Source organism: Centruroides vittatus, unplaced genomic scaffold (genome assembly GCF_030686945.1).
Source record: "Centruroides vittatus isolate TY-2023 unplaced genomic scaffold, ASM3068694v2 contig_922, whole genome shotgun sequence".
NCBI classification, from domain to species: domain Eukaryota; kingdom Metazoa; phylum Arthropoda; class Arachnida; order Scorpiones; family Buthidae; genus Centruroides; species Centruroides vittatus.
In genome coordinates this window covers 284481-311549 of record NW_027122609.1, presented here as the reverse complement: position 1 = coordinate 311549, position 27069 = coordinate 284481, and the positions used below count along the sequence as shown (strand labels likewise).

Sequence of the window (27069 nt, the reverse complement as noted above, 5' to 3'; positions counted from 1 at the left end):
TGCTTGAAAATTTGAATCTGTTAATTTTCATATTTTTTAAAAGAATTATTTTTAATATTTTTATACGAAAATTCATCACTGTACCAACATTAATATATTTTCTTCTTCTAGAAACTAAGTTTTTTTATTTCTTGAAAAAATGAGATTTTGAAATGAATCTCAGTTTTTCTAAAAGAGCATAGAACATTTTTATTTTTATTCAAAAATGCATTTTAAAAACAATGAGCAGTTATTTATTGTGACATAGTCACAAAAACAATTTTTAATCATATTTTTAATTTATTTAATTTAAAATATGTTCTCGTAAATTAGTAGTCTTGTCCCTGTACATTATACATTTCCTATTAGCAATAGAATTGTGCCAGTCATCTATGTAACTCCTTTCAGGGGAAATTTTTTAAATAGAATTAACACGACTTCCAATCTAGATCAGAAGTTTGTTTATAGTTAATCGGGGCCTCCTGCCCCTAAGATTTCCATATCTGGTCTTGACTTTCATCTATCTAATACTGTTCTCAAGATTAAGGAAGGGCAGACAGACAACAGTGGGAATTTATTGGTCTATAATTTTTTTCAAATTGCAGCCCAATATAAATATAATTTTATGTTACTATATCAGAAGAGTTCATATTTTCAAATTGTATAGCTTTTTATTGGCAAACATTTTTAGCTATAGTATGTAGCATCTTCAAATTACAGAACTTTTTTAAGTTGTAGTCTTTCCTAATTTTGAACTAAGAATTTTTTGTTCAAATAAAAATAGACAGTTAATGTCTTTTTCCTTAAAACTTTTTAAGTGTTTGCTAATTTTATTTGTGGTGATATATCATTGAATATTATTAAAAGTTTTCTGTATTTTATAAGTGTTTAAAAATAACTGTAGAGCACAGCTATATTTTTAGAGTAAAACATTATACTGGTTACATATATATCTTTTCTGTTGCTGTCTTAATTATTTTTAACTTGAAAATGCTATAATAAATATGTAAAAGAACTAGAAAAGAAACACAAGCAAAGACAGTTTTATTGAGAAAAATCAAGATTTTATGATATTGCTAGCTTTGCTTTGCTCCAAATTAGATATCTTTAGAATATTTTAATGTATAAATTATACGCTTTTATATATCAAAATAATTCAGTTATAAAATACAACAAATTAGATAAAACTATAATTTTATTAAAAATTTTATTTACATCTGGTTAGAAAACATCAGATCTCTGTTTATTTTACATTTAAAAAATTACTGAACTACACAATTCTGGAATAAAAAATAAATAATTTTACAGAACTATGGTAATTGAACATTAAAATCTGATTCACTTGAATAATTTTTATTTTATTCTATTTTAAGAATTTGAAATCTTATATAAGCAATTCAATTTCAATATATATATCTTTCTAAAATATTTTATGAAAAATTATTAAATTTTTGGGATAGAAAGTAAAACATTTGTTGATTTATATTTTTGCGATATATAATGAATTATTACATAAACATACAAATCTTTTTTCTTAAAAAATAATATTACATTCTACAAAGATACAATTGATTTTTCATGATAATATCCCAAAAAATAACCAAGCGATTATTTGCTATGCTGCAATTTTTAATCATATTTTTAGTTTATTTCATTTAAAATATATGCTCTCCACCTCAAAATAGTACTGTAGTGTCTTGCCCCTGTACATCATACTTTTCCTTTAAGAATAGAGTCATGTCAGTCATCTATTAACTGCTTTCAGGTAAAAGTTTTGAATTGAAATAACGTGATTTTCAGTTTGCATTGGAAGTTTGTGTATAGTTAATTGGGGTCTCCTGGTCTCAGATTTTGTCTATTTTACTTCGTTCTCAAGATTAAGGAAAGATAGACAGATGGATGGACGACAGTATAATTTTTTCAAATTGCAGTCCAACAAAATTTCAGATTAAATATTAACTACGTTTGCTCGACACATTCGCCATTTTTGTGGTAGTTTTCGCTCGCTTAGCTTGCACATGGTTTGTTGTTCGACGTCTTTTTTTAGTTTAAACGTACAAAAATATTGCAGTTCTATTATCATGGATTAAGTTAAAAAAGACTTTTTTCTTGCGGGCTATTCTAGCAGTCTAACAGGACGAGATGCAGCTCTATACGAAGAGAAAATTTCGTTATGTCAAGGCAATCCATACGAAGCCAGTTTATCAGACTAAGTCGTAGATCAAGAGTTGTGGCCGAAAGTAGAATTTGGTGATATAAACTATTTGGTTTTGACAACAAATTTCTACATCCTGTCACAAATGAAAGCTTATAAATCTTTAGAGGCCCATAACTATTTAACAAGTGGCTGGGTTTCTCCTGATATAAAAGTAAAAGTAATGAATAACAGCGAAATAATATTGCTTGGAAAGATATGTTTTCTTTTGTTTGTACGTAAAACTCGTGTTTTTACGTATTTCTTAACTAAGAATTTATGTCTGAAAGTAAAAAAGTCTAATTAAAAACAGCTGTGGCAATTTTTTTAATTCAAATTGTTTCTTTATTTTCTAGTTGAAGTTAGCATATAATAAGCCTGCTTGTTTATAGTTTTAACGTGAAATGTTTATAAGTTTGCACTAGCTAAAGCTTGAAATTACATTAGTTATTTATTTATAAATGCACTATACCGAAATAAATTAATATAAGCAAATCAGTAAACTCTTTTAGGTTGTAAAATATAACTTAGTGTTTATTAATGTAAATATTGAAATAAAATGTTTCTGACAAACACTTGTATTGATATTCACTTTATTCGCATCAAAATTTTTCCGGTTAATTCTTGAGAGCCATGCAGTTTGCCTTTGTCCTGAAAGCTTCTCAGATTGGGATCCTTGATGACAAATAATGTCGGGAATTTTAAAAAATGATGTTCCTTTGTTCTTGAGTGAACTAGCATCACATCCAATTACACAACAAATCACCATAGTGATATACGCGACGAAAAAAAAACAACACAAAAACTCCAGTTAAAGCGCACGTGAACACACACAAAACGTAAACAAGTCACAAAGAGTCACAAAGATGGCGCTGGACAATTGCGCATGCTCACGACGTCACTCGTGATGTCGACATGAAACCTCTCTATAATTTTTTCAAATTGCAGTCCAACAAAATTTCAGATTAAATATTAACTATGTTTTGAATAAATTAGTTTTCTTTAAATGAAAAAGATTACAGTAGAATTTCTTTTTAAACACAAATACAATATATGAAATATATTTATTAATATTATAGAATCTTTATAGATTCAAGTAGAGCTATTTGCATATTAAACTAGTTTTGATCGGTAACAAAATTTAAAAAATCTCATTACTTCATTTTAATGTAATTATTTTAACAGCTATGTTAAATAAGAAATTACTGTTACTACAGAACTAATGATAATTTTACATATTTATTCTAATGTTGAAAGGGCAGATTTTTCAAAAAAATGATATTAATTAAAATATTGTTTATATTAATTACTTGAAATATTTTTTAATAAATTAATTACGTAAAAATTTTTACTACTATTTGAAATAATCTTAAATAAATTTTAACATCCAAAAAAAAAAAAAATATTTGAAATTTATTAGAATAATTTTAATATTTATTTTGTTTAAACTACAATGTCTTTAGTTGAATTCTCATTGATTGATAACTTGGCAGTTATGAATGGCTTGTCAACTTATCACTGAATATCATTCATTTTAAACTCTTCAACATTTTTCAATATCTACTATTTGCATTTTTTTTTTCTTGTTTTATTACTAGGCTAAATATATACTGTACAAGTTTCATTTATTATATTGAAAATAAATCAAATATTTAATCTTCAAAAAAGTTAATAAAAATAATAAAACAAAATCAAAGGATTTTCAAACAGAAATTTTAAAATTCAAATAATAATTATTGTTCAAATTGAAAGACATTTATTATTATTAATTTACTGATTTCTTTATCTTGTAACTTATTTAAATTAATTAAACCATTAATTATTTATAAATACAATATGTTTATTTTTCACATGTGCAAATGTTAATTTTAATATTTCTAAACATTATTTAATATTTAAAACTAATTTTACTGTTTACTAATATACTTTCCAAAAATAAATTGTAAAAAATATGCAACAATATATATATAGTGTTGTAACATTTAACAATTAAAATATTTTAATGCTATACAATGAATTATCTATCATCATCATCATCATCTGTCTTCACTTTATTGCCAAATGAGATGATTCAGATTGTTTTAGTGTCTAAGAGTCATTCATGCTTCAGTGTCTGTATATTTTCCCATCACTAACTTATAACATGTATCATGTTGAATTTAGCTTGAAAGATAAAACGATAAAGCCTTTGAGAATATTTAACTGTTTTTTTTTTTAACGCTTTTAAAGTGAACACCTGCTTGTTCATCTAATAATTCTTTTTCAAGCATTTTTTAATATAAAATTTATAGTTTGATACTCATAAAGTAAACTATAATACCATACAAACTAAATATCATATAAAAAATAAATAACATCAAGATGTTGGATTTGATACATAATATATCATTAGTCTGCTCACTGTTTGTATTTATTCTTTTTTTACCCTGAGAATAATATTTCATTAAAAAAAATTTTTGTAAAGTTTTTATGACGTGTAAAATAAATCAACAAATAATATTTTAGTTAGATTAACCAGATTATGTTTTTGTTTGAAATGATAAATTATTGATAGTAATTACTATCATTATTGAATATATTTATAATAGAGCAATATGCAGCTTTACAATTATATCAATAATTCATAGAAAAGAAAATAACAATCAGTAATTAGTAAAGATTTTTAGATCATAAATGCTTTAAAAAAAGAAAGAATCTTTCTTTTTTTAAAGCATTTATGATCCTGTTCTTTAAATTTCATCAAATTCTCATCCTTAGTTTTAAATTGAAGTAAATTTAGAAAACTGTCATAGCTGTTACAATCATAGTTTATTTTTCATATTTGATTCAGCTTGGATAATTTTATCTAAATATCCACCTCTTATAACAAGTATTGCACTTAGTTTAATAAAAGGTTTCTTCTCAAACTAAATGAATAAAAAATATAATTAACTTTTAATCAGTATTTATAATATTGAATATCATAATCAGTGAATATAAATCTTATCAATATGAAAACAAATATTAATGATCAATATTAAAAAATTAATTAATTTTTGATTAATAATTTAATAACTGATGATACTTATAAAGTAAACTAAATTTTATAAACCAAATATAATATAAAAAATAAATAATTGATAAAAAAAAGTGTTGTTTATCCATTCATGACACAATTGATTGCTACCAAAGTTGAATGCTTACTATATTTAAGTTATTTTTGTATTTCTTAAATAGAATGGTGTCAGATTATAATAAAATTATAGTCTGATAACATGGTAGAAACTCTTTTTCAGTTTGATTCATCTGTAACATTTATAGATAATAATACTTCATTAAATTCTTATTTATTTTTACAATGTGTAAATTTGCAATTACGATTCCAAAGTAATTTATTTTATCCATTAAATAAAAATTAGTTTAGATTAATTGATATCTATATTTTAATAATATGGCATAAATTTTATAATTTCAATCTAATATGCAATTTTAAAGGATATGCATAAAATTTCATATTAAAACAATAATTCCTTTCAATGTTCTTGAATTGGAAAACAATATTGCTATGTAAAAGTTTTGTTTTGTGATGTTTCTAAAAATAAACTAAAGAAATGCTACATTGCAACACTTATAATTAGAAGAAAGAATAACTGCTAAAGCAAATAATTTACTGCAAACAAATGTTATTGTTGTAAATTAGCAGACTAGGGGGAAGGAATGCAATGCTTTTTACACTTTTTTCTTATTATTTCGCAATAATTAACATTATATGAAGATAGTGATAAACAGTAATGTACTACAACTTTGCATACTCCTAATAAAAATTGTTAATACCTTAAAATCTAAAATAGTAGTAATTAAAGATAATTTACATGAAAAAATCTTTGAATTGTTAATTTTTGTCTAATGTGAATACATTTTATTTAATGTTTGACTTTTAAAAATAACTAGAAAGGAAACACAGGGAGAATCTACTTTAGAATAATAATCTCAATTTGTTGTTAAATTTTGAGATGCCAGGGAGAATGCTCTTTGGAAAATAAACTGAATGACTATTACCTAAATGAATCTAAAGTGAAAGAAATAATTGTCACTGTTCCCTGACAAGAGAATTTATTTTTAGGTAACGTTTGATGTCCACTGGTCTGGAGGAATAGCTAGAAATAGATTACTTCTCATACCAAGTTCTTATAAATAGCGTCACACGATCGTCAGGCAGGGGTCCTAATGTCATTTCTTCCTTTTGCTGGAAGGGTGAAAAATTAAACTGACATTGCGACTGATGTCTAATTGTAGGTGTATATATAAGAGGAAAGATGATGTATCATATGTTGTTGTGCATGGTCGCTGGTATTTGACAGAGATTAACTAGTAGTTATTTCTGCATCTTCCTTCACAAAATCATATTAATAATAGTGATCATTTAGTAAAAATTCTTTATTTCTGTAAATATCTAAAGAAAGTATTTAATTTTAAGAATTTGTCTAGACATTTAAAAAGAATTCATTCTGAATTCCGTTCCGTAATGATACCAAATGGAATTGCATTTATTTTTAATGGTAATTTATCCTTAACGGGGGTGATTATTACGTTTTCATTTCAGTGAAAATGAAATGAAATATATTGTTAAGTCTGTAGTAAAATGATATTAATCTGGATTAAATTTTGGATAGAAATGGCTAATTTGGAAAGGGTAAGAGTTAATGCAATAAATGATCCAAGTGAATTTTAGTAATTATCACGAAACGGGAAGCATCATTGACCTGAATAGTGCATTTCTAAAATTAATGAAGATTGCATATCCATTCGTGATTTCTTTTTAAAAATATTTGTCTTCCACTTCATAGTTGCCAAGACTTTCATCTATAATCCTGCAACACTAAATTGACTTAAAATTAGAGTTCTGATTTGTTCTCATTAAATTAAAAAGGGAATAGTGAACTTCATTTTTCAATAAAATTCTGGTTTATTGAATTTAATTTTACACTAAACAATAAAAGCAAATACTTTCAAACAATGGTTAATGAAGCAAATAATAATTAAGTTTACAGATTTAATCTTAAATAAGAGTTGCTATCCTTCAAACTTTATTGTATTATTAATCAGACGTGTAAAAATTTTACATTTTAACAGATTTAGATTGATTTTTCTCGATTTTGATTCTTAGAAGAGATATCCAGGGCCATTTTTACCATAAGACCATTAGGAAAAGCTGAGGACCTCAGTTTCTGTGGGCCTCACTTCAAAATCTCACTCCTCACAAAGTATATATAAAAAAATCTTCTTATAATTACAAAATAAAATAATTATTTTTTAAATATTCAATTAATAACATAAAAACTAGAGGTCCTTGAAGAATTTGTGAAGCTTCCCGCCTCCATTTGAAATATTGTTCTATCCGATCGAAGTTAACTGTCGATCGTACGCACGCATAACGATTGACAGTTTAGTTACCGTTAGTGTTTTTATAATTGTATATGATTACACCTAATTATATGGTTAATAGCGAGGTTGAGACCGAGGTTTTAAACGCGAAAACGTGTACGTCGGACGTTCAGTGCCACTTTCCCGTAAGCCTAGAAGTTTGACAATGGCGTTTGGAATGTCGAGCATGATTCCACTGACTATCCAAACGCCATTGCCAAACTTCTAGGCTTACAGGAAAGCGGCACTGAACGTCCGACGTACACGTTTTCGCGTTTAAAACTTCGGCCTCAACCTCGCTGTCTACCTTCCCGAACGTAGAAACAATTTTAAAATTATTTTTGACAATGCTTATTTGAAACGCAAGTTCTGGATACTGATTTTCAGTGTTAAAACGAATTAAAAATGATTTAGGCTAAGAAGCAACTTACACTAAAATTAAACAAGTGACCTATCGTTATTGTTCGATAGGTCACTTGTGTATCTTGCCTCTTAAATAATTTTTAATTCGTTTAATTGAATCAGATGCAATGGACTCAATTAATTATGACGATATTATAGATATATTTGCTAGACCAAAGCCAGAAAATACTTAGTTATTCATTATCTTTTTAATTTAAATTTGAACTGATTTATTTTTAAATACTATTTCTGTCTGTTAATACTATCATGTTATAGTATACATTTCACTGTTATTTCTTCTCCCAAATTATTGTTTACATAATGCTTATTTGTACATAAAACTCATTTAAAATTTACAATCTGCATAAGAATTTTATATAAACTTAACGTAACTATTTAAACCAAACTGCGATTTTTTTTTTTTTTTGACTAAACATAACGGACACAGAACTAAAATTAATTGGGTGTTATTTTGATTTACATGCAATTTGATGTGTTTTACTGCTCTTACGTAACAAACGACAATCGACCGCAAGAATTTCAAATTATCTAATTAGCAGAAAATTTAAAATTGAAATTAAGCCACAAATTAAAACTTTTTTTTTTAAATTTTCTTTAATGATCAATAATCAAACAAGTTTTACAGAAATGTGTAACGTAATATGGGACATAAGTAGTAATTATTTTTGGTTTTTTGTTCTTATTGTACTTCTTTTGTTTAGTTGTTTGTTTATTGTTTTCGTATTTTTTTTTTGTTTGATTTATTTTTATACTTTTTAAAATACATAGGCCTATATACCAATGCTGTGCTAAATTTATTTTTATTAAATTGAATTTTAATACAAATGCCTATTTTTATTTTCAATAAAATGGAATATATATATATATATTGATGAATTTGATTAGTTGAAATAAACGTTCGAACAAATTTTTTTACTTTGTACTGACTTAACCTGGTTTCTTCGCAGGGCCGTCGAGAAGGGCGCAAAAGAAGCAAATTGCCCTGGGTCCCGAGAAATTAGGGGCTCCTATACTTTCGTTCACTTCCTTATTACTTTAGGGCCCACGATATATATTTGGTCCTCAAAATACTTTTTCACCTAGGACCTCGAAAAATGTAAATGTGGCCTGTCAAAAAATCAATGTCTTTGCGTACGATGATGAATAAATATAGTTTCTCCTTTTCCCATACAAATTATATACGTTTCGAAGCGATAAAACAATATGTATTAGAGATTTTAACCTTCAAGTTTTAATTTATGCTTATAATTCTATAAACTAAATTTTATTTTTATTTATTTAGTTAACATGTCTATTATCGTCATAAACTTTTTCATAAGAATAAATGCTAAATCACCTTCAGTTTTATTATCTATGTATTATAATATAAATAATTATTCATAAATGTGTACGTTTGAACGAATTCGTTAAGATATTAAATTCCTCATTAAATAAACCTATGAATTGAATTTTGAGAAATAAATAGATTCTTTTATATATATATATAGGTCTTCACCATTGATAAGTTAATGTATTTTTTTAATATGATAACATTGCGTTTGGGTGGCACAGATTTCGATCTTGTGAATTACAAAACCAAACCATGCCTACTCACGGCTTTTAACTCGCTCCACCTTTCTACGAATAACCTATTTGCGCCTGTCTGGCTAAAGATGGTAAACTATAGAAGAAAACATTGGAAACTTTCGTATCACAAAATCTCGTAATTTTAATTGTTAAATTTCCATTTCAACTGTTTAAAAAAATGTTTTGTTATTCATAATTTTTAGTTTAAAAACAGATCCTACGTGTAAATTTTTAAGTTAAAAGTTTATTTTACTCTAAATTAATTTAAATTTCAGAAGCGAATTTCCCGAACAAAACTCTATATTTTCGTTTCTTTAATAATAAATTCATCTGATATATTACTGATTTTATTACATAAATTCCTAGTCTTATCTCTCATTTATATTATTATTTAATTAGTGGATCCTTCTGAATATAAATTCTGAGTGAGTTTGACTGTAAATCTTTCTTCAAATTTCGGAAACTATGTAGGCAAGCCTCGTAACTACATAGTTTCAAGGTATCTATGTCTGGAATGTCGAAAACCACAAATCTTCAAGATTCCAGATATAAGATCACTTTTGTTACATTTTCCTCTTTTAATACATTATCAGATTTTCCATTTTAGCGGTATTCATTATATAGATATTATTATAATAAAGATAAATCTACATATAAACTAATGAAGTTATCATTGTACGTTCCTCTTTGCTAATCCTTTTTTTTTTAAATCGTTATTGAAAAATATTCAGTTAAGTTGTACCAATAATTAAGTTTATATTTAGAAATGCGTAATAAGTTAATTGAGTTTTCTAAATTATTATTGTTTTTTTTTTTTATAGAATTTTTACACGTAATGAATTATTTACGTGAAAGGTTGATTTTAATTATCTTTTAGTGTAAGTGCACGAAATTGTAAGAAAATCTTTAATTATAAATTTAAATTGATTTTTGATTATTTAAGAAACTTTATAGAACTTTATTTCTAAGATTATAAATTACTTTTATATTAACTATTAAAAAGTTTTCTAGAATAGAAGAAACACCCTATTAGCATGAGATATTATATTTGATCATAAAACCAACTTAAAAAATATATAAAATGCATTCATTTTAAATGTAAAAAAAAAAAAAAAAGTTTGAACTTTTCTAATTTAGTGAGTAATATATTTTGGTATTCTTGTTGGTGTTTTTGATATTCTAAAGCACGTTTACGCATTGCAAAATTTTAATCTTCCGCCTTTCAGAAGACTTTTTCTGCTCTAAAAAGTCTTGCTTTATGCCTTTACTAATAGTAAACTTACATTTCAAAATATCTTTGAATTCATAAGTTATGGTCTACATAACTTTGCCATACTTTAGTTATCGATATAATACTGTAGTTAGCATTAAACCTTCAATAATTATAGCCTAAAAAGTAAAGATTTGACGGAATAGTGTTAAAAGAGTATGGAAGAAGGAAAGGTTTAAAGAGGAAAAAATTCAATCCTGAACGAGTAGAAAGCTGACCCCTAATGGGAAAAAAGTAAAAGGTAGTATTGTGTATCCTGATTTAAAATATTTTAGTTTCAATTTAAATAGACATATTTACAAATTGTTATATATATTTTTTTACAGTTGTTTAAATTAGTTTATCAGTTAATAATAAGATAAAAAAAACGACTAATTTATATATTTTTATCGATTCCTTCACCTTAAGTTCTTTTATTCATTTTTAAACTATAAATAAAATTAAATTAATGATCTACGATTAATAATGAAAGTCACATGCGAACTATTTTTTTCGGATTAGAAAGAATTAAACGATTTGATAAAAATGATCATCTGCATACAAAAATTCGTATTATTAAAAGATATAAGTTATGGATAAAACCAAAAGTATTAATTGATGTTTCCTAGTGTTATTCAGAGACTTCGAAGTGTTGGAAAATCATTACATTTGCCTGAAATATAATACATTTTCAACCAGTGAGTCGCGACCTACCGGTAATTCTTTTAATAGCACTCGTATATGACTAAATCAGTGTAAAATAAAATTAATTTGATTTTAAGTTTAAACACACATGCACTTAACTAAATAAAATTTATCTAGATAGATGTATTTTTAAATCCAATCTTAAATTAATTTTAATTTTTCACGCTGCATTCAATGACAAATGGTGAAATGCGATCTAACATAGTTTTAAGAATTGTTCGGAGTGATCTATGATCGTTACTCAAATTAAATTAATGAACTTTTAACTTAATTTGAAACGAAATCATATAACAAATGATATCTTTCTAAGCATCTATAAGATTTTTGGCTGATAAGAGTTTTGGAAAAAGCTAATTTTAGGCTGTGTTAATGGTTAAGTTCTGTTTAATTAAATCTCTTTTAGATCAGCAGAGTGTAAAAAAGTTTTAGGATGTGACTTTTACAGATCTAAATAAGATTTTCAACCGGTAGCCCGCGATACCATTAGAATTCGCCAATGGTATTAAAGAAAATTGCAAATTTAAAATGGTTAGGAAGCAATAATTTAAATCGATTTTAAGTAATGATAAATATATAATGAGTGTTATATTGATAGATCTAACACGCAATTATTTATTTTTATGTTAACAATATTGCAGAAAATGTAATATTTATATCATAATATAATAAATATTTATGACCGAAATGCGAAAGGAATAGTGATAGAATATATTTTAGATAATACAGTGATGAAAAAGAAAGAAAAAATAAAGCGAAAATAATAAAAAGAGCATGCAAATTTTCAAGACAGATCGGGAGAAAAGTTCTCTAGAATTTATTTTATTCTCTTCTTTCGTAAGTGATTTTAATATTTAGTAGTTCGTATATGTTGTTCACCAATCGTGCATCTATTTCAAACACTTTATAAATTCTTATTTTGTAGACTCGTACAACTTCGAATAAATTCTATAAATTTATTATAACTCTTAAAATATATTAATAAAATGAAAAATTATAAGGCCGAGTTCCTCTAATTTATTTTCTTTTTAAATTGTTTATTTATTTGTCTACTTTTTAAGTACAAAACTTAAACCAGTAGATATAAAAGTTGGAACGAAGCGGTATAGAAACGATTGCCTCTAAGATTTTATTTAACTAGAACGTCGTTACTTCTTCAAAATAATGTTTTTATTTTAATATTTACTTCTTAATTTTGTTATATTTTATGTTATTTAAGTTTATTTTAAGTAATTATTAAAGCAATTAATAAAAATCACTCCCTTAAGATTCGCTCCTGGATCTTCCTTTGTGTAAAAGTAAGCGTTTTTATACCGTTATAAAAGAATAAACATATACGAAATATGTATCAATATTTATTGTAAAAAAACTAAATTTTGAATCGTATAAATCGAAACATTTCACCTGTAAAATCGAGAAAATATAAAAAGCAATTTGATGAAAATAGCGTTGAGTAAGTGCAAGAAGAACTAGTACATTCGGAAGCGATGTTGTTTTTATTTGTCTGAAGTGAAAGATTTTCTCTCGTAAATTATTTTTCTGCTTCTTGTATACTCAGCTTCAGTCGATGATCCAATTTTGAATCATAATTCTGCCATCGCGGATTGGACTGTTTGAAAGAAAACTTTCACGCTCTTATTTACTTTTTCGGCAAGGGAAAAAATAAAAATAAAAAAGAGCAAAAAGTAAAAGTAAAAAAAAAACTACTGTTTACTTTTGAGGGAAATGTACAATAAAACAAATAAATGAAAAATTTACAACAGGAACCAACGAGAAACGAATGTGTTACAAACATTTCATGAATATTTCAATAGTGTTTTTATCATAAATTTATATTTTTGTATATATTTAAAACGTGAAATATATTTTGTAATATATATATATATATATATAATATTAAATGAAAATTTATTTAGCTGCTATATTTTAAGATTATATATTCCTCATAATACCGAATTTTATACATTATGAAAGCATTAAAAAGTTATTAAAGCTTTAAAATATAAAAATGAATTGTGATTAGGATGTTAATTTTTATATTTAAACAATATTCTATACTGCTAAAATACCTAAAGTTTTATTTAAAAAAACATGTTAAAAAAATAAAGAAATATATTTAGAAATTATCAACAGACTACTTCACTTACAGAAATAATTTAGAAAAATAAACAAAAATTTTTTTATCTTAGATTTTGTTTCACTTTATTTTTATACATAAATAGTAATTAATCAGTATTAAATTATATTTTAATTAATATTTTAAGACGACACTTTCCAAATTAAAGAATAACGCAGATCTATTAACAATTTTTAGAGCTAATTTTATATTCAAAGAAACTTTAGTACACGAAAGTATACGATATTGTAAAGTTATTTAATCCCCAAAGTATACAAAATCCTAATTTTAATCTTATTTTAGCTGAAAGAGACGTACGAAACATGTCGAGGAATAAATTTCTTAGCGAATGTTTTCCGAAAGGATCAAGTATCTATTACTTTTGATAAAATAAAAAAAATTCTTAAGTATATTTACAGTATATATGAACGGTTGCAACCGTTAATTTATTTATAAACAATCATAAAACAATGTAGAATTAAAAAAAAACGTTTTCGGTGACTAAAAATAAAGATTCTAAATTCTTAAACAAAGTTTCTGGAGAAAAATAAATGGTGCATCCACCTCCTTTTTTTTTGGCTCTAGAAATGCAATTTTAGAATACCTACAGTGTTGTCTTCCCATGTGTTGTCTTTGAAGGGATACTCGAGTTAGTCATGCTGGGCGAATGTCATTCTCATTTCAAGTAGGAAGATGCTACCTCCTACTTCACTTCCTGTTTACCCTCCCATCGAAAAACCCGAAAAAGTTCGATATTTTTACTTTACTTTATGCATTTTCTTTTTTAATTTAGTAATTTAAACGTTAAAACTCGAAAAGAATGCTTAATCTGTTGATTTTACAAACGGGTGTTGAGAATTTTGTATGAACTTCCGGCCGATAGTAATGCAGTCAAGCGTTGTACCTAGTGATATCTCTTCTCGTATTGTCGAAGATAGAGGTATTAAATTGCGTTTATATCTACATAAATTTGATTTAAAACAAGAAAATCATACGAAACGTTAATACGAAACGTTTGGTACAAAATTTTTTACAGCTAAAAATAAAGATAAATGGCCCTGTTGGGATTTTTCTCAGTTTTGTTACGAAAAAGTGAAAAATGTTTCCATATTCTGTTGTGGTATTTCATGCTTCGTTGCTTTAATGGGAAAGATTTCCTTCATTGTTGAACAATGTTTATATTATGAGCTTTTTTTCCAGTGGAAAACATATAAATTTTGAATTGTCTCCAGTTAAATCGATATTTGATTGGGTTCTTCCAAAAATATAAATACAATATAAATTAATGCATGGAATCATTACGACTTCGGTCTATTGAATTACCGATTATATATTATAAAATAAAGGAAAATTTAATTATGTTATTGATACATAATTGCAGTTTATCGTTATAAAAACTACAAAAAAACATTATAAAAAATTAATCTTACACGTTAGACTGTTTTAAAAATATAATAGGAGATATAATTATTTTGTTTTAATCTATAACTATTATTATTATTCTCATCTAAAAAGTATAACTTATTTTAAAAAATAGATTATTTATTATCAATTTGCTTTTAAAATGTATTATTATTAGTTACTGATTAAGAAAAGAAAGTTTGAAGTGTTTGTATATAAAGAATCTAGGCTAAATTTGAAGAAATATTTTTATATGCAAAATACTTCACAGAAACAAATTTGTTAATGGGATATACTGTGCGCTTTTATATGAAATTATAACGTTTATATTTTTTATGATTTAATGATAATGCTCCAATTCTCATAACTTAGTTTAAATAGTTATAACTTATATGGAATCCGCCATTAGCTTTGCTTTCTCTATCAGAAAAAGAAGAAGATGAAGATGGGAAAAAAGACTGTGCTTTCAGAAAAAATCCAGATATTATGACAAATGGTTATTGGGTCATTAACGATATTTTTTGTAGAGTAATTTAATAAAAATATTGTTATAATATTTATAATCATTTTATAAAATTAACAAATTAACATGCTGTAATTATTCTGATTGATAATTGATAGATATTTAAAAAAAAACATATATAATATAATATATAAAGATATAAGTTATTATTAACTTTTAGATATTGGAAGATATTCTATGATTATTAATTTTAACATTAATCTAATTAAGTATTTTCCAATGATTTTTTGGTTAGTGGTCTTCTTACAGAGGATATAAAAACCGTTTGTGATGGTATGGATTGCAAACAATAATATATATTGCAGTTTATATTAATATAAAGTACATTCTTCTTTAAAAATAATGTAAACTTATAGAGTAAATTTTGTGAATTTTTCGGTTAATTTTGAATAAAAACTCGTACTCTAACCTAAAAGTTCTTTTTTTAAATAATTCAATTAATTTAAGATGATTTACAGATATAAAGTGGACATCAACATTCAAATTCTACTCTCTATATAAACTTAACAACCAAAAATTAAAGTTCAAAATATAATGATAATTTTTATAACAATTTTTTCAGTTTTTAAAGAATTAAAATGCAGTAAAAATAATATTTTTGTTTCTAAAATTGAATGTTAATGTGAATTATTTAATTAAAAAAAATCATTTAAATATAAACTTTTCTCTATTTGCTATTGTTATTTCTATAAAGAAAATCATTTTAAAATTTAATTTTATGATACATAAATTAATTTTTATGAAACTGATATTGATTAGATGAAAGATATATAATAACATTTTTGAATTCCAACCGTTAACCTATATGTTTTATCTATTTTTATATTTCTGAATAAAAATTTATTTTAAAAAATTCCAAATCTTCGGTCAGTTATCAGTTGGATCGGTTATATTTTCAGTCTGTATTAATTTAATCTTGGCATAAATCTCTTCACTTTATCGTTCCTCTTTTTAATGTTACTCGAAATTACCGGGTTATATTAAGTTCGTAAAAATAATATATATATATATTTTTTATTACGTATTTTTCGAATGTCACCTTAATATATTATATAAAAGTTTACTCGATGTAGTACAACATAACTTGAAATTATTACTCGAATAGTACAAAATTATCTACGTTTTCCGCAGAATTGCACAGATTCTAAAATCTATTTATCCGAAATAAATGTAACTTTATAAAGAAATTCCAGTATTTCAAAACTCACGAAAGTATTTCAATGAAGAAAAAATATATATATATATTCTAGAGGAGGAAAATATTGATGTCAACTGACTTTTACAGAAGTATCCTGAAAAATATTGAAGATTTTCAAATACAAAATAAACTAAAAATAGGCTATACTAGTTTTAAAAAAGAAGTTCTCTCTCTGATGATTCCGAATGTTACGATTATGATCTTGATTTAGGTGAATCTAAATCAGTTTTAGATCATAAAAAAAAAGTAAGGAAAAATATCATTCGTGAACATTATTTCATCAATAAATTAGATTTAACGTAAGTTCTATATATAAACTATTTTGTAAATTAAGTCAAATCACGGATTCTGAAAAAATAACAATAAAAAAATAACGCATGCATTTTTAACATTTTAAATTATATATCGACCTAACTTAAATCAGTTTTGATTGAATAATTTATTGTTTTGATATTTTAATATATATATATATATATATATATATATATAGAGAGAGAGAGAGCTCTGTTGTATCATATAACAAAAAGTTAAACTTTCTTTCTAGAGTGGTTTTTGTATTCTGTACACTAGCACCAATCGATTTTTCTTATGTCTGCTACTTCACGTAATTTTTATGGAAAAAAAATGCCTTCTCGGGTACCTGAACTGTTACAAATCTTACACGCTAATTGATTATCATTACTAGTTTTTAAGTGCTTACAAATGAAATTTTAGACTAATATTTGTAATGAAACCGATATCTTTTTTTCTTCTTCTCTGTTATCCATAAACATAAAAAGTATTTTTCACAGCAACGAAAATAATTAGCCTTAATCACTTTTAATAGCATTAGAACCGATACACTTCCTAAATATTAAAATTTTATCGTTTTTTGTTAATAAATCATCCACTAGATGGCTTTTGAACGACTTGTGTTATGTATGCGTGATTGGTTCTCGCGTTATGGGCTATAAAAAAATCTTTACCCAACAATTAGCTTGGTACTTTAAAAAAAGAAAAAAGAAAAAGAAATGTTATTCCTCGTGTCGTCTTGCAAGGTTGGATTAAGATTACTTTTTATAGCTCTGCAAGCTTTCGATAGAATTAGATACTTTTTCGCTTTCATTGAAAGTTCGTTTGTGTATACTATTCATTAAAATTTTCTAAGAACACAGTAAATTCCCAGTTTCCTTCCGTTATATTTGCACACTAGACCAGTTAAGCGATCATTGCGTATGATAAAGACAAAACGAGATTTGTTATAAGGAAAAAAAAAAGCAAGGACAACATTTCCCTGGAGTGATAAATACATTACCAGAAGGAGATATACTGTGCCCATCTTTAATTTATCCGATTTTTTTTCTGTCGTATTTAATTGCCGTTATGTTAATAAAATAAAAAGAAAGTGAATGGTTTGAAAATTTTATCATCAACGTTTCTCAAAATATATTTTTCGTTATTAAAATCATTTTTGAAAAATTGATCTTTTTCGATTTTCTTATGTCACAGCGCAGTGCGGATCAAAGAGAAAGCTCCGCCCATTGTTCATCTATTGTGTCAAGGTCACTAAGTTCGAATTTGTCATCCAAAAACTTGAAAAGTTTTAAAATACGTCATAACTCTCTTAGTTTTAAAAGTTTTTCGTGTTATTTAGATAGATTTAGTTATAAATTTTAAAAATTCGTTGATCGAAATTGTTCGTTTTCATTAAAACGTTGATGTTAAATCTTGTTAATGATCTGTATCGAATTAAATATTGGATAATTTTATTTAATCTTTATTTATTTGGTTTATTTTTATAACGATTCTAAACGTTGATGGTCGCCTCTTGCGTAAGTATTAATCACGAAATCGATGTCGAAACCACGATTCGAATCCGGATTTTTACGTGAATGTTTTGTTTCTTCGCAAATTCGAGAGGATTTGTGAAGAAGATTTTGTACGTACAAATATAAAAATATACGGGATATACAGAGAAATAAAAGATTTTTCAGAAAAATTCGGTTAGAAAATTGAGTGGTTTATTTATTTATCTCTCGCGATCACTTGGATGTTGCGAGATATTTCACTCGTTATAAACATTTTTGATCGACTCGTTCTTTAATGGGAATCGACCGACTTACTTCGTTTCTACAAGAATTGATCATTTTTCGGGTAGGAGAGAGAGAAAAGGTTTGGACTTTTGCCAATAGCGGACGATAAATCAGCCCAGTCCAGATAGGAGACGACTAGACCTGAATGCCAATGAGACGATAGGGCACCATTTTGACACATCTTTGGCCCAGATCGATTCGGGGTCCGAAACGTACTTGGATCATAAATATGAAAATTTTATCGTCATTTTATCGGTGTTATTGAATTTCTCCCACCGTTCCTCGAGGTACAGGAAATTTTCAAATGGAATTTTGAATGAAGTGTTAGGATTTGCATTAGACCTAAGTGAATCAATATCTTTTCGTGTATTCGAACATAAATTTCAAAAAATTCATATCATTTTGTCTTCTCGGCAATGTCTTTGACAAAAACTTCATAACGTATGCACGAATGTAGCGATGAATTACTATATTTCCAGAAGCTTATCTATAAATCTGCGATGCTAAATTATGCATGAAAAGGCTACATAACTAGCAGTTGATAATGCCCTTGACAAAAATGCTTCATCGGCTATCCTTTTACAGTAGAGCATATGAATTTTAGGTTTCATATACTACATGCTCCTAGATATCTATCTGGACTCATTTAATTCGAATTTTCAAGGACAGCTGACGGAAATTCACACCTGAAGGACAAACAATAATAATAGACTTATATCATAATAACTGTTGTATTTATATGAAATATCTTAAATTTTATTTTATTTTTTTTTTATACTAACCTTTCCCTTCAATCATTAAGTCATTTATAATATTTTTTTCTTTCTTATTTCTATTTGTCACGTTACTTTATATAGATTCTACATGTACGTAATTATTCTCGATTAAATTAGGTAAATACTTGTAATGTTTGTTGTAGTGTAAATCTCTAATTTAATTGTTTAACTGTAGGCGTAAGCGGTTACCGGAAACAATTTTTACTCGTTTAATTTAGTATTAAAAACTTTTTTGAGATTAATTCTGGTATAATCTAGATTTTCTTAAATTTGAATCCTTTTTTTGTGGCAAAAAGTTCTTAAGTTTGCAAAGTAAAGATCAGAAAATTATTTGCTTTTTTTCTATAAAAGAGATTGTTTATACTTTAAAACAATACGCTATAAAAATTTATAATTTAAACCATTTGTAGAGTCAATTTATACTACAAACAATTCGAAGTCTTTGTCTAAAATCCTTATTTTTAATTTTTAAGTTTGAAATTCTCGAATAAAGATAAGATTTCTATTATCAAATTAAGTTTAAAATGTAATTTATATGTACTTTAAATAAATTTTCGCGGTTATTTTTATTCTTCTATTATATGTAGATACAGTAACTTGAGTTAATTGTTAGTTTCATTATAATGATCCTTGCGTAAGACTACCACGTAGTTATTTATCATAACTTAGAACAAGTCCTCGAGCTGATAACTAAATAAATTATTGTTTTAAAATTATTTGTATCTAGAATAGTGACGAATCAATAAGGAAGTGAATTGCTAAAATTTAAGGAATTTTAGCGTGCCATAACAGAAATGAACGTGCTCTTATTTTTTGGCAAATTTGCAATTGGACTTGTTTAAGAATCTCCCGAAGAGCCAATAGAGTCAAAAACCCAAATTCTAGAGGTCAGGGTTTCGTTTGTGATTTTTGCTACCGTATGACTGTATAACACTTTATATAACATTTTATCATAAATTAATTTTAAATAATGAATATCGCTTTCTTTTTATTACTTAAAATTTAAAAAGTGATCAATTTATAATCTTCGCAATGATTTATTACGCGAATTCATACACGTTTTAAAAACAATTCTTCAAGTTCTGAAGCGATCCGGATTCGTTGTCCACGTTATCTGTTTTCCAAGGCCAACTTCCTACTTACTTGACTTTTACACGCAAACAAATAGCCCGAGATGATTCTACTCATTTCGCTCATACAATGTTCGTTGACGTACGACAACACGTGCGATGCATCTGCTCATGTCGTATGTGCAGCGAATCGAACAAGTAAGTTAACTTTAATCTTATGACTTCGTGTAAAGTATGAAAACTCGTCACTCCCCATCCTAGAATAGACAGTTCTCTCTTTCAACGTCTACCTCCTTTGGTAATTATAGTGACATAGTACAGCGCTGAAAGATCATCTAAGCATCCTTCTTTTCTTAGCAAACTTTGCAGTCTTTAAACAAAAGAAATAAATAGATTTTACACTAGGAATGCAACATTTTAATGTATCGGTACTTTATGCGCATTTATTCATCAGATAAAATCCTTCGGAAAGGTTTTACTAATTGAATTCAATTTTCATATAAGTGATTAATTTGATGTTTAAGTATATATATATATATATATTTCATTTTAAAATCTTTCGTTTATTAATAACAGAATCATTATTTTCCGTGCTTTTTTCAGTCAACTTTCATCGTTTCACATGGTAGCGTGTGGAGCCTTCCTCAGCACTAGTGCCTCTCTTCCAAGACAAGACTGCATGCCTTTGGTAAGTATAACCCCCTTCTACACTATTTTTAATCCAAGCTTAAGACTGTCTCATTTTTTACCCACGCTGTTGCCGCATCTAGCTGTTGGAAGAGAGTAGCATTCAGGTTATATTTAGATAACATTTAAAGACCAGGAAATTTTCAAATGTAGAAATATCCTTGGACTGTTTTGAACTTTATCAACGCGAAAGAAAAAGTTAATTTCTTTGGATATTATTATAAAAAAAAATGTGGCAACTAAAAATAATTCCGTTTAAAAAAAGAACAGGAAAAATTACTAAAATCTTTGAAATAGAATACAAAATTTTAAATGTACTAAAAGCGTAAATTTAGTAATAAAAGTATTTATGATATTTTATCACGAGTATAAATTTGTACAGAAATTTATTACTGAGTTCCTTACTTTTACTCCATTACTATTTTATTGAATAATATCAAATAAAATATTTTTCTTCCATTATTAACATTGTAATTTGAAGTTAATTTTCACTAGAAGAACATTATCAAAAAGTATTTTACCTATTAAAAATTAATTCAATTCAATCTAATTTTTTTGTTGTATACCTATTTTGTTTTGCCTGTATTGTATTTTCTTATTTGTATTTTCGATATCCGGAAAAGGCCTAAAGGCTAGCATAAGGCCACGATATCTAACAAATTGAATCGAATTGAAAATCATTACCGAAAAATATTGCTTCTATTGAAAATCATCATTAAAAAATCGCATCTATATGAAAGTCATATTATATCCTTTAAAAATTACTTTGCAAAAATACAGGAAAACAAACATTTTTAGCAGAGATTATTCAATAAATAATCGTTAAGAAACGATTTAGAATTAAAATAAAAGAAGCATTAACGAATTTGCATGCATTTTGGAATTCGAGTAACATCGTCGTAGCATACAATAAACCTTTAAAAATCAGTGGCAAGATGATTATCACTAAAGTACACGTTGCCAATTCCGTACTTCTCGACGTCATCAGAGTAAAAAATTCTTTGGCGAGATGATAGCATTCTTCATTCGTCATCGCTGTTTAAAAACAATGTTATTTTCGATGAAGCTGTTTATATTTTTAACGATCTACAAATTAAATTTATAGTTATTACCTATTCGGGAACCACTTTACTTGTACAGGCTCTTTCTAAATTCGATTTTATACTAAACTGCGTATTTTTATTTAATGTTTAATAGGATTCGATATTGCATTTTAATACGTTCCGATTATTTTCGAGTTTTACGTATTAAAAATGAACATTTTTTTAAAAATAAAATATTAGTAATTTTTAGTGACAAGTTTGGAAAAAATTTTATCGCTTGGAAATTAAAATAAATCTTTATTTATATTTTAAAATGATAAATTGTTAGTTGTGCTTTTACTTAACCAAGATACCGTTTAACAAAGATATATTGTTACTGTTTTTGTATATTTTAGAAGCACGTTTATTATTGAGAAGATAGAAAAAATATTAGCTTTGGATACGATATTTTTAAAAACATTTTATAAACTAACGATTTATATATTTGCATTGTTAAACCGGATCAATTATGTTACCGAGTGCAGCAGCAAAGCTCAAGGCAGTTGATCTTAATCGATGCTTTTTTCGTGAGAAGACTTCTTTTTCTTTTATTCTCGTAACATGTAACGATTACTGAACGGCTGAAAGCAATTAAGATTATAAAATTATTTATATATAAATAATGGAAAATTGAACTGGTTACATTAGTAACTTTTCTATTGATTAATCTATTCATACAAATTATAATATCGTTACGATAATATGTAATTAATTTCTTTCATATTTTTTAAATTTTTCTAAATTATAGGCGAGTCTCGTTTAAAAATTGTTTAATAATTTATATGCATGTCTATTTAACAATTATGTAAATAATAAAAAATATGTAAAGATCATTTTTTAATATATTTCATTTACATGAAATGACATTTTGAAGGTCTTGAAAATCATTTTTTGCTTACTTTATGTACTAGCAGATATCAGAATTAACCAAACATAAAAAATATATATATTGATTTTAATAATATAAATGCGAATGGTTGTGAAAGTGCTTTATAATATTAAGCGTAAAAAATGCGAGTTTGTGAAGTCCACGATAATGTACTAAATAGAAAGAGCTGATATTTATGATTTTATCGCCTTTATTTCATACGAAATTGCAGAACAATTAAACCAAAAATAAATTTATAAGCTGCAATAACATACTACGATATTGTCTTCTTATATTTACAGCAATATCTATTATACGGAAAAGTACATTTGGATTCAAAGTACTTAAAAAGTGAAATATTTATACTTATTCCATAATGAAATTTTCTTTACGCGTATACATTATATAGAGATAGAATTAGGAACATTTATTATTATGAAAATCGCGATGAGAAATAGCTTAGCCTGCAGAACAGGGAATGAAAATCTTGCTAGAGAATATTTTCTTTATTATTCTCATTAAATAAGCTTCTTAAGATCTTCTTAAGTCGTTATTTAACTAGTCTCATAAATTTTCTATTTTTGGTTATAGACGTTAAACTTTTTTTTTTATATATTAAACTTAATATTTATGCAGTTAAAGTCAAAAATTAAAACCTTTTATTATATCTTACTTAAATCATTTTTTAATATTAATACTAAAATTTAATGCTAAAAATTTACAGAGAGATCAATTAATTATATTTTTGAAATTAATTCTAATCCTATTCTATTTTAGCTGTTTTTCCTCATTTTTTTTTTTTTATATTTTTGTTGCTAAAACCTTGCAAATGATATATTGATATTGTTAATGATACTTCAATTATTTTCTAATGTATAAAATATACATTATTTTATTTATTTATTTAAATTTGCACTTAGAATACTTCAAAAGTTAAAATTTAAAAGGAATGAATGTTCTATTTGTGGAACATTTTCTAAAAACGGATTTAAAAACCTGATGATGGCCTATGGGAGTAGGCTGAAAACGTTTGTTAATAAAAAAATTCTCTCAGCTAATGCACAGGTGTTGTAGTAAGTTTGTATAGAATATAACAAAATTATGTATTGGCTCTTTAAGATAAATAAATAGTTAAAGAAAGTTTCCCGGTTAAACTTACGAAATTATAAAAGTAACCTTCACAGTGCATTTAAGCCACTGATTGATTGGAGGTGACAATAAGTACAGTACCTATAAGCGTAAGTATTGAAAATCTGGATCACGTCATTGATCCATATCTTTTGTAATTAATGCAGTAATCATGCAATAATATTTATAATCATGTTGTTGTATTTGCGCCTCTAATAATAATAAGCCTATGGTTATTCTTTTTAATCGACTCTTTCAATTAGCGAATGTTGCCTTTAAAATCCTTTAAAAGTCTCATATTCTTTTAAAATATTGCATCCAAAATATTTTATTTGAAAAAAAATAATGCTATCTTACATCTATCCATCCATCAAGACATGACATAGGATTTTGTTACACCCTGCTTATTCAGAATTTCGCTATTTTGTTAATGTCGTGCCCGAATAATAACACGATTAGATTTTTTTTTTAGAAGTCTACTCCTAAACTTGTATAAATTTCATTTAATATAATACAAAATTGAATAATTCAAGTTTATTAAAGCACGAAATTTCATAACCTTATTAAAGGTGAAATTAATTCTGTTTTAGTCGGATTACAACAAACCGGCATTGAAGTGTTTTATCTGAATACGAGCCAATAAGTAACGAATGCCTCGTAGAGAAAGGGGAAAAAAAGTCGTGATAATTGAGTTAAAATATTTGCATATATTATTTTAAATATTTCTGAAATTAAATAAATATAAAACTATATATTTAGAAATTATTATTATTATTATAATAATTATATTTAAATTAATTTTTTTTACATAAATTCAAACACCCTTCAACTGACTGTTAGTACCTTGTATTATAATGATTAGTGTGGACAGGAATTTCAAAGTTGATTTAAATACTTAATTTAAATATAATAGAATGTATTAAAAGATATAAAATATTAATTATACTTAACTGTTTAACCTGTATAAATGTTGAAATGTCTCTTTATCTAGTTTTTACTTCCTGAAACGGTTGATATTTTCAGACGTACCATAAAATTTCTTTTTTGTCATTTTTTTCCCTAATTCCCTATTGAGTCTGCAGTAACTTCTTTAGTTTTGCTTATTTTTCAAAACATTTTATTTTATTTAAAATAATTTTTAGGGTTTTATTTTAAAGTTTAAGATACAGTCACCATTGTTGTCTTCTGTTTACCTTCTTTTATCATTTTCTATGATGATTCTCTATTCTTTTCCATTTTTCTATATCAAGTATATATTGGTATATTAGAACAGCTAATAGTTTGATTGAATGTTGTAAGGGATTTTCATAGCTTTGTTTTATTAAATTTCACTTTTTTTTTCTTCTGTAGAATCTATTGTTCTGTGATGTACCATTGTTAGCGTAGGTTAAACGAGTCTTTGAAAAAACTATTTTTAGACATAAAAGATGTGTCTTATGCTTGCAATTTGTTCATTATCTATTCTCTTCAATGTCTTCGGATGAAAATCGCTCGAGTTAAATTTGACATTTTAAACGTACTTCTAGACGTTCAACATACGTCAAATTCTGAATCGGCTAAAAGATCTAGTTCCTAAGAAAAGTCGGATTTAGTCATTTTAAATAAATTTCCGTATTTTCTGTATTAATTTAATTTTTAAGTTATTTAGTTTGGTGTTAATCAGTTAAGATACATCTGCTTAATTCTTTCTCTCTCTTTAAATTTAAAATATGTATTGTACTTATAAATTTGTTTAATTTATAGTTAAGAATTTACTTTATGATTTTATAAATATTATATATTAAAATTATTTAAATTCGATAATTAACGATCTCATTATTCTTAGTTCTGGATAGTTAATCTAATTTTAGTAACTTTGGATTGGATAAATAAATAAACTTCTCTAACAATCTTCGAAACTGTTCGTTTCTAATACAAAATGTTTATATAATAATCGTAACAGTTTATATTAAAAATATCAGATTAAACTGATTTGATAAAATAAATGTCTTATAATTTTTAAATATTCATATTTTTATTGTTTTCGATTTACAGTAACCTATATTCATTTTTATATAATGTTTAGAATCTTTAGATGATTAAACGACGGAATCTTTATGAAATTTTAATTCGTTACAATAAAGAATATGAATTTGTAGGACCATGTTAATTGTTTTTTGGGCTTATTAAAAATAATTTTAAGAGCTGAAACTTTTAATTTTTAATGTGAAATTTTAGATATTAATTAGTATTTTCAATTTTAATAGCTCGTTTCTTAGAAATTTGAGGTAAAAACCCGTTTTTTTTTTTAAAAAAACAATCAGTTTTGATTATATCAAAATAAAATTTTAGAATAAGTTTACCTTTTTCCTTCTATTTTTAAATATAGAAACACTTTGCGTGCCGCATATTTTCATTACTTGAAACCAAGCAGCAAAGAAAAAATATATTCTAATTATTTTTACCGTAGTACACAAATTTGCGATAAATTCAAGTTTATAACGAATTTATAAATTACGATAAAATTAAAAGAAATTTCTCATTAATTTAATTATTTTTTTTTACCAGAAAAAATTAAATAACCATCATTTGAATTTCGACATTTTTCGAGAATATTTTTAGCAGTTTTAAGAATTTCAAATAGGAAGAGGAA

At 25.7% G+C, this 27069-nt stretch overlaps 1 protein-coding gene across 5 annotated transcripts in view; it reads left to right on the top strand.

The window, feature by feature from the left end:
- LOC136984543 (nuclear factor 1 X-type-like) overlaps window positions 1-27069 on the top strand; it is a 118480-nt gene that overhangs the window by 31133 nt on the left and 60278 nt on the right. For 2 of the 5 annotated variants that reach the window (XM_067281575.1, XM_067281574.1), the window contains exons 1-2: window positions 20663-20870; window positions 21276-21360. In XM_067281575.1, coding sequence (XP_067137676.1) covers window positions 20803-20870; window positions 21276-21360 — 153 coding nt within the window. In that variant the 5' untranslated portion in view covers window positions 20663-20802. Of the gene's footprint in view, window positions 1-20657; window positions 20871-20918; window positions 21145-21275; window positions 21361-27069 lie in introns of those variants that run through there. The other 3 variants (XM_067281576.1, XM_067281578.1, XM_067281577.1) reach the window with 3 other exon arrangements.